General features: G+C 43.3%; 2 protein-coding genes across 2 annotated transcripts; one reads left to right on the top strand and one right to left on the bottom strand.

Moving 5' to 3' along the window:
• The first annotated feature begins 232 nt into the window (after window positions 1–232).
• si:ch1073-390k14.1 (deoxyribodipyrimidine photo-lyase) lies at window positions 233–5,663 on the top strand. Its single transcript, XM_034535037.1, has 9 exons — window positions 233–581; window positions 1,771–2,428; window positions 2,598–2,891; window positions 3,023–3,195; window positions 3,392–3,476; window positions 3,562–3,794; window positions 3,968–4,162; window positions 4,272–4,497; window positions 4,617–5,663. The coding sequence occupies exons 1-9, from the start codon at window positions 366–368 to the stop codon at window positions 5,153–5,155; spliced, it is 2,619 nt and encodes an 872-aa protein (XP_034390928.1). The 5' UTR covers window positions 233–365; the 3' UTR covers window positions 5,156–5,663.
• On the bottom strand, window positions 5,662–8,527 carry gcsha (glycine cleavage system protein H (aminomethyl carrier), a). Its single transcript, XM_034535038.1, has 5 exons — window positions 8,236–8,527; window positions 7,938–8,020; window positions 7,756–7,819; window positions 7,168–7,299; window positions 5,662–6,223 (listed from the first exon to the last, which is right to left on the bottom strand). The coding sequence occupies exons 1-5, from the start codon at window positions 8,384–8,386 to the stop codon at window positions 6,126–6,128; spliced, it is 528 nt and encodes a 175-aa protein (XP_034390929.1). The 5' UTR covers window positions 8,387–8,527; the 3' UTR covers window positions 5,662–6,125.
• Between the last annotated feature and the right edge of the window lie 1,029 nt (window positions 8,528–9,556).

Genomic DNA, 9,556 nt, shown 5'->3' on the forward strand with positions numbered 1-9,556 from the left:
ATATATTAAACCCTCTGTCTTAATATCAAATTAATGAAATATAAACAGGGAATCCCAAATGTTACACAGACGCTATGAAAAAACAGCCAGGCACCCATGGGTTTCACTATCGTCCCCACCCACACAACTCTTATTTATTAGACTGGTGCGCCCCCTACAGGTGAGATGAATCCATTACACATCTTTAACTTCGCACGTTACAAAACACTTCCACATGGCTTGTGTAACTCAACATCAGCTGTTTGATAACTGGTACTGAAGAGCGGGTGCAGGACGTGGGCCGCATTGTGTGTAAACTATATGATTATTCACTGCAGTTTTACAGCATTTTAGAGCTACAATTGAGCGTGAGCTTACATTTGAAGATGCCTCCTTCAGCCGGTAAAGTCTTAGTGAGAAAGACGTTAAGGGAAGTGCTGATGGGTCGAGAGGACCCGGAGGGGTTTTTCGCGACGTGCGTGTCGGCTCTGGGGCACCAGGAGACCCGCTCACAGTTCCGGTCCCTCATCCGGCCTCTGTGCACCGCCCACGGCCCCCTGCACTCCACCCTCACCTCCATCTACGAGCAATATTTCACTGAGGTCAGTGTCTGTTTGTTAAGTATATGCGAATATAATAACGTTATAAATAAGGTTATAAAGTAAGAGTTTTAAGATAACGAATCAATAACGAACCTATATGTCCGTAAATCAGGAACAAGCGTCTTTAAAAGTCCTATAAAAATTAAGAGGGCAACAATGTTGTTGTTTTTTTATGCGTATAAACTTGGTCTGTTGTTTTTTAATTACGTACCCAAAGTTGGCTGACGTGTGAGCAAACAACGCCTAACGTTAACTATCAAAGTGAACTTGATGTGATCGTGGCATGAGCATAAAGAGAGCAACGCTATCATTCAGCGCCACTTTCATTGGCGTTTGAGCATATTTGGTCAACGCCCCCGATATGAAGAGCTGCCGATTGGCTCCGTACCCACACACTTCCTTCCTGTGTCTACTTGTCTCCTCCAGCCTACGCGTGTTCACCTGCTCTTTCGAGACGTTAGGTAACGTTAAAGCGAGCTTGTGTTGGCTCAGCTCCTCCAGAATGCCCACGTGACCAAGCAGTGTTTTTACAATATCATTAGAAAAGTAGAACATTTGGAGATGGAGAATAAGTCGATTAAGTCCACAGGATTATAGTCAGTGTGCGTTACAGCCACCCTGAATAAAAGAAAACATGCCAATGATAGATGGCACTAATCAATAAACTAAGCAACCCCCCATATAGGTTGTTTCACTTATTCTGGATGATTAGACGTCTGCTGCTCATCAGAGTTCTGATAAGAATGAATGGCCATAAAAACAAAAATCAATTATTGTATCAATTACATGCGCGCACACACACACACACACACACACACACACACACACACACACACACACACACACACACACACACACACACACACACACACTATGAAGAGTATGTAGGGATATTAATAAATTAAATAAGCATAAAGAAATGTCAAGTTGATAGCCTTTAATAAAGTTTCAATCAAATCACGGTTATTTGTCACTTCCACAATCATAGTACAGTGTGTATTGAACATTATTTTGTGCCAAGCTCCTGAAAGCAACTGAAGAAAACAGGTTTGAACTAAAACAACTAACTCTTGTTATGCTTCTTACTATTTTTACATGTTGCAAATGTTATACATACAATTAGTCATTTCCACCCCAATGACTATATGCATTAATCTTAATAATGTTTTGTGTCCTAATTCAACTGTAGACTGAAGATGATGACCTGGGACTTGCACTAGCACTCTCTCTAATGGAAATGAAAGATCACCAGCTGTCGACCCCGAGCCAAGAGTCCCGACTTCATCAACCTGGAGGCAGACCGAATCCACTGATCTCTGTATCTCAGCCACAGGGAAGCAGCCGCATCCAGCCAGCAGATGTAGTCGGCAGGAGAAAAACCCACAACTCATCACAAACTGGACCCTGGGTGAAGGCGAACCCACCACAGACAAACCAGGAAGCTGTGCTTCAGAAAAGCACCCATGTTGACAAATATGAAAAGGAGACACCAGGAACAAGTCAGACTGTGTGTGTCTCCGGACTGTCTTGCTCAATTCCCAAGCACAACACAGTGGAAGAAAGTGACAAAATGATGGCCGAGGGAGATTTGAATCCATCAGAGAAACCAAAACGCTCCAAGAACAGGCGCCAGCGGCGTAAAGGCGCCAGCCAGCAGGTTGTTGGTTTGCCCTGTTCTCCGTCGGCTCTGCCACCGGTTCTGCTGTGGTTCAGGAGGGACCTGCGACTCGGGGACAACCCTGCTCTCATTGGCTCGTTGGAGGTCGGTGCACCTGTCATCCCTGTCTTCATCTGGAGCCCCGAGGAGGAGGAGGGACCTGGGATTACAGTGGCTATGGGGGGAGCATGTAAGTTCACAGAGAAAATAGGGATTATTAGTAATCTTTGTCAAAGCACAATGCATCACTGCTCTTTGTGGCGGCTGTGCTGCCCATATCACTTCTCATATCGAACTAAAGCTTATTCATTTGCAATTCTCCTGACTGTTGACCAATCACACATTTTCTTTTTCAACAGGTAAATACTGGCTTCATCAAGCTTTGTCTTGTTTCTCTTCATCTCTGGAGTGCATTGGCAGCCATCTTGTGTTTTTCGAGGCGAATGGATCTTCTTTGCATACCCTTAAGGAGCTAGTAAAGGAGACTGGGGCGAGAACTGTCTTGGCTAACGCCCTCTATGAACCTTGGCTGAAGGAGAGGGATGATGTGGTGGTGTCAGCCCTTCAGAAAGATGCTGTTGAGTGCAGAATGTTCCACTCGTACTGTGTCAGAGACCCTTACTCTGTCAGCACGGAGGGTGTTGGACTCAGAGGTTTATCATAACACAATTCATTTGGTGTTTGCTTAAATATTTGTTAAGCTTAACATATGTATACTAATACAAGCCGATTGGAAAGAGGTTAATTTGGTGGGTAACTCTTGTTTTTTCTCCTCCTGATTTAGGAATAGGTTCAGTGTCTCACTTCATGGACTGCTGTAGACAGAACCCAGGGTCTGCATTAGGGGGGCCCCTGGACCCTCCTGTATCTCTCCCCACACCTGCCCACTGGCCTCAGGGTGTTTCATTGGGCACACTAGGCCTGGCACGCATGCCCCGCAGGAAGGATGGCACAACGGTCAGTAACCACAGCAGAGCAGCGCCGGGCAATTGTACAATTAAGATTAGGTCATGAATGCTGCATGTCATCCCGTCTTTCTCGTCTCTCTTCAAGCTATCACTAGCAAATAAAGCAGAAATGCTTGAAAAATACATAAAAGATTAGGTTAGATCATGAAGTCCTCAATATGTTGTTTGTTCCTTTTGGCATTCAGATTGACTGGGCAGCTAACATCCGTAACTCTTGGGATTTCAGTGAGGAAGGCGCGTGTGCCCAGCTGGAGGCCTTTCTGAATGATGGTGAGACACCTTGTGTTCACTTTGTAAACATATCCGTGTTTCACATTGATCTTACAGTATCATACGATTCTTCCATGTATCCTAGGTGTGTATAGATATGAAAAAGAGTCCAGCAGGGCAGATGCCCCAAATACCAGCTGTCTGTCTCCCTACCTTCACTTTGGTCAGCTCAGCCCACGCTGGCTATTGTGGGATGCCAAAGGGGCCCGCTGTCGACCCCCAAAGTTCCAACGCAAACTGGCGTGGAGAGATTTGGCTTACTGGCAGCTGACATTGTTTCCTGACCTCCCCTGGGAATCCCTCAGACCTCCATACAAGGTAGAAATGGACTACAGACATGTTGACACACACTATAAGTGTTACTCATTAATGTGCATAAGTTGAACTACGCTTCACTTTCTTCTTCATTAATAAAAAGCCTATATCACATAATGAAGAACATTTTTTTTTGTTTTTTAAACAAAACATTATCCCTCCACTGGAACTTGCAGGCTCTGCGGTGGAGCAGTGATCGTGGCCACCTGAAGGCCTGGCAGCGGGGGCAAACAGGCTACCCTCTGGTGGACGCAGCTATGAGGCAGCTGTGGCTGACAGGCTGGATGAACAACTACATGAGACATGTGGTGGCGTCTTTTCTAATAGCATATCTCTATCTGCCCTGGCAAGAAGGTTATCGCTGGTTCCAGGTGAGACATGCATGTATTAAGGCCCTCGCATAGATATCACAATGCAAGAACACATAGTATAATAAATTACTAAAATGACTAACTGTGTCCAACATTTACATGCGTTTAGGACACCCTAGTGGATGCTGATGTTGCCATCGATGCTATGATGTGGCAGAATGGGGGCATGTGTGGTCTGGATCACTGGAACTTTGTTATGCACCCCGTCGATGCAGCAATGACCTGTGACCCCTATGGCAGCCATGTTAGGAAATGGTGTCCTGAACTTGCAGATTTGCCTGATGACCTTATTCACAAACCCTGGAAATGTCCCGCATCCATGCTTCGACGTGCAGGTGAGGAAGTTATCGTGCTCATTCTCAGAAAATGTCTGGTTTCGAATCATGCTACCTACCGGTTACAGCTCCACACCTTCACATACACATGTCCTTTCTCTGCTATCCTCACTGCTTAGGTGTGGTCTTTGGCCAGACATACGCCGAGCGAATAGTTACAGACCTGGAGGAGCGGAGGAGTCATTCCCTGCAAGATGTGGCTCTGGTGCGAAAAGAGTTTGGCCGGTACGTGGACAAGCAATCAGGCTGCGACTTGGTGCCTCTGCCCCCACGCCTTGTCTCTGAGGCTCTAGGCTTATCCCACAGGGATGGCGGTGTGGTAACAGAAGGGAAGCACTTCCTGTTACCGGTTATCACCCGCATGGAATTCAAACACCAGCTGGAAGATCCAGATGCCACCTCAAATCCTTACAACGCGGTTCTAAAAGGATATGTGAGTCGCAAGAGGGATGAGACCATTGCCTTCCTTAATGAGAGAGACTTTACTGCCAGTGTGATGTACGAGGGAGTTCAGAGAAAGGAGAGGCTGGAGAGCAATTATCGCAGAATCGAGGGACTCCCTCAGCCTCCTGCACCTCGGGGCAGGGCCAGACGAACTCCAACAGCCAAGGACAGGTTTCCTGTGGTACCTAGTGGGTCGGTCTCCTCAGTCAGGTGACCCAGAGATCAAGATGGAAAGTTAAGTTCTAAGTGACCAGACACTAACTAGCTGTAACATGCACAAGTACAACATGTTACAGAACAATAGTCTTTAAGTGTAAAGATGAGGAAAGAACAAATTCTACACTGGACTGTAGACTGTGGATAAGGAGTAAAATGTGTTGACCGTTTGCAGAAGGCGCATTCGAAACATTTAGTGTTCAGCAAAGTCACACGAATCTGAGGTATGTTACACAAAAAAATATACATTGTATCGTTTTAGTCTTTAGTGGGGGAAAAAAAAGCATTTGGAGTCATCTTAAATGAGTCTATTTAGAGTGTTTTGAAAATGTATATTTAGTCATAAGTGTGTGCATCAAAATTATGTGATGCTCTGACTGTCAACCTGTTCAATACCTGTAATGTCAAAGATCTTGTGTAGTCACATGTGACACTACAAGACAAGTAGTCATTTTATTAAAAAACCTACTCCAAATCTTTGGGATTTAATAAAAGAAAACAATGTCTCAGGAATTGTTTATTTTCTCATTTAAAAAGGTTCCATTTCTACAATTTAGCTGTCATACATGCAGTGTAGACCAACATTATTATTGATACCATAAAGACCAAAGTGCGTTTTTAAAGTCTAACAATGTCCTACAACAGATTCAAGTTTTCCTTTGAATGAAATGTATGTGAACTGCTCTATTGACCGAGTCTCCGTCTCCTCCGTTTGGGGATTTGAGGCAAAAACTCAACACAGGATGTTTAGTCAGTGCAGATTCACAGGTCACCAAAAGTCAGTCTTTAACAGTAGATAAAGGTTTCCTAATGTTCACAGCTTTACAACACTGGCAGGTCAGCATTCTGGAGCTCATGAGCTCCACATAGCGTTGTAGCCGACACAGGCACAACCAACTTGTGGATCTTCCAGCCAGTGGTGTTTGAAAAGGAGAAGGGGCATGTAGCACTTATTAGGAAGTGTTAGGTTAGTCCTCAATGGAGCGGATGTATCTCTCATAGGCGGCTTCATCCATTAGAATATCAAGCTCTGAAGGGTTGCCGATGGTCATCTTCATCAGCCAACCTGTATTGAATAGGTTAAAATCAGGTTACGCTGTTATTTTAGGTCCATCGTTGCATACTTACGCTTATTTAGCATAAGTCAAATATATTTCATATCGCTGTCATCTTCTTTTTCAGGGAGTCACTGACTTCCTTTGCTCATTACAGTATGGAGATTGAATTAGGCAGTCCGTCACAGTGAACAATGTTTGCCTTTAGCATTGACAAAGTTACATTTTCAAATGCACAGAAAAGCAGTTATGGGTAAACTTAAAATCATGCAGTGATAATGTAATTCTGGCTACAAACGTGCAATGTTCTATGTGATGGATGCCTATATCAACCAAGCTTTAAGTCTCTAAGCGGAGTAGTAACTTAAGCACTTCCATAAAGTAAAGATGGTTCACACTTGAAAGACACAACATATGCTATAAAAAAACAAAACAAAAAAGGTACTTTTTTTTTTTTTTTTTTACAAACTAAATAGATTTAACAAGGTACTGAATATCAGTTTAAAAAAAAGCTTCATCTGTTAATCCCACAGTGGCTGCCTTCTATATTATGTTGCATTACTTCCATCTACTGTCCAAAAAATAATAAAGTTAGAGAGCGGTTTCCTCACAACCCATTACTGTGAATCAGTATACTTGGTCAAACTGAAAACAGTACATAGGTATTAATTTTTGTTCAATCAATGCCACTTTAGAAGTATCTAAAGTACAGGCAAAGCAGTTATCTGTTGCGTATAAAACCTCTCCCCAGTGTACCGACTCTAAACACTGAACAAACTTATTTACCTTGATGTAATAATTTTATAAAGGTAAACCAAAACTAATGTCAATTAAAAAAATGAACAAATGATGTTAGGATTCGAGAGTGTTGCCAACAGTCAACCTGAAACTTCGCTTCTGGTTAAGCACCAACTATAGGCTTATGTACACTACGTGTTGATATGCATGGGCTTACCATCTTTGTAGCAAGATTTGTTCACCAGACCAGGATTGTCTGCCAGTAGTGCATTAACCTCTACAACTTCTCCAGTCAAAGGGGAATACAGCTCACTGGCAGCCTTCACACTTTCCAGAGCTCCAAACTCATCTGTGACAGTAGATGTTAGAAGCAAGGGCATTTATATACAAGTTAGGTCATTTCAGAATAGCAACTACCGTACTCAGAAAAAGGCAAATATTGATGGCAGAAGAAACATGCCCAGATAATTGAGTTTCCAAGCCATTGCATTAACAGAGTAGCAATCTTTCAGTTATCTAATAAGTAAATACTGTTGATCCAAGAACATAGAGGAATCGTTTGTTTTGCCCACTAGTCAGAAAACAATTAAATACAACATTGTATTGTAGCCATCAAATTGTGGGAAAACCAACATTTAAAACAATACTCAGGTAATCAAAAACTTACAACTCTCACATTTATGTTATATTAGTTTCACCAACAGTGTCAGTCAGAATGACTAAATAAGATGCATGAAGTAGAGCTGTATTCCATCAGAACAGTATTTTACATGCAACCTGAGCCACACTGCCCTCCACGTCATACCTTGCTGAGCCAGCTGTGTTCCCACCTCTGGTAGTCCACAGTAAACTACATCTCCCAGAGCCTCCTGCAAGCGGCAGAAAGCAAGGTCAAAGACTGTAGCAAAAGTATTTACTCCGTCGTGTGCTTGTGCAAGTACCCCTGCACGTGCGTGTCTGTGTGGGCACACGCACGAGGGAACTTACTTGCGCAAACTTGCTGATGCCGACAGTCCCAACGCCGTCGTCTCCTACTCGGATCCATTCGTGCTTGTCTGTGAATTTAAGTGCTGCAAGATAACACAACAAACTCAGACCACAACGATCCTCCCACTGGACGACTGTGGAGTATTTTTATAATGTACGACAACCAGAATAAACACACATAGTCACACATGCAGCAGCGTCGTCAGCTTAAGTGCCCTTTTCTCTAGCTAATGTTACCCTCTAGCAACGGACACTGTTAGCTAACACGCTACAATAAAACCCACCCACGGGGGAATACCTGCTGTTAATCGACAAGAAGTGGCTAGTGTTCTTCCAAAGTAAGGTTGGGATGCCAGCCGCAACGGGGAAAGTGTTGCCGAGCGGGTGAGTGAAGGCAAAATTGTGAGAAAGTTGGAAGACAGGGAGCGGAATAGCCCACAGGCGGCCATCTTTGTCGCGTACTGATGAGCGCTTGGAATTCTTCTTCGTGGATCTGCTCTCCGCCACTCTTCTTCTTCTTCTTTGAGGTTAATCAGCAGCTGGCGCGCTTAATGTTGCATTGCGTGCACCTTGTGGAGTTGGTTATGTGATGACCTCATCGTCCTGACGGCTCTCTGAAAGCAGCTGACCGAGCATCTTGTGCCTTGTCCACTAGCAACACGCTCAGCTTGCTGATTAATCACAAGACATCACAGTGTTCACAAAGGCAGGTTGGAGGCTGAAGTCACAGCCCTTCAGGTTTTGTTTTACTCATGAATGTATTGACATTATTTCCAAAAGCAGGCCTATGCGATATCTGGACGCACTTGATTTAAGACTAGGCAGAGCTGAGAGGACTTTGTACAGTATAATTTAATCAGAAGCCTCCCTTTCCATAGCATATTATACTTTTGTTTTACATCAAAGAATGCTGCAGCTACTATTTTGTTTTATACTGCAGTACTTAGTAAAGTCAACCCATCTGCATTTTTACCTGGATAGACGTTTATTTTACATACGACTGAATAGTTGCGATACGGTTCCTTCTTGGTTTATTTTCTAGTCACGTATTGGAGGAATGTTATTTGAAACCAATCTATCTTATCCATCTTATTTTATACTCCCAACCATTTAAGCACATTCCTCTCATCTAACAAATCTCCTATTACCTGACCATTGTCATCAGTGTTCTCCCCCACGTGTAATGTGCACTCAAGTCCCACACCACACAATGCATGCCCTACTTTGCTACCCAACGACCAACCCGTTTTTTTCAAATACTATTTATCTTGACACTCTGCTGCAGTCTGAGCAAAACCATCATCACCTCCAGTCTAAATATCACAGCGATGAGCTGTTTGATATTTTTGGATCACATTCCATTTAGAACATAAAGACTGCTAGTAGTTAGAAAACAAATCAACAGACTCCAGCAGCACACAAAATGAAAATAAAAAGAACGTGTGCATTAAAATTAAGTTTATTCAAAAGGAGATTCTGGGGAAGAACACAGGGTTATGTTGTCATAAATCTGCGTCTTCCCATCAGAATAATAAATACCATCCCTTGGAGAGCCACACACAAGACTTTTAGACCCATACTATTATTGTGTGTGATAATTATATAACCACTACATGTGC

The sequence above is a fragment of the Cyclopterus lumpus genome, chromosome 6 (genome assembly GCF_009769545.1).
Source record: "Cyclopterus lumpus isolate fCycLum1 chromosome 6, fCycLum1.pri, whole genome shotgun sequence".
In the NCBI taxonomy this organism is placed as follows: Eukaryota; Metazoa; Chordata; class Actinopteri; order Perciformes; family Cyclopteridae; genus Cyclopterus; species Cyclopterus lumpus.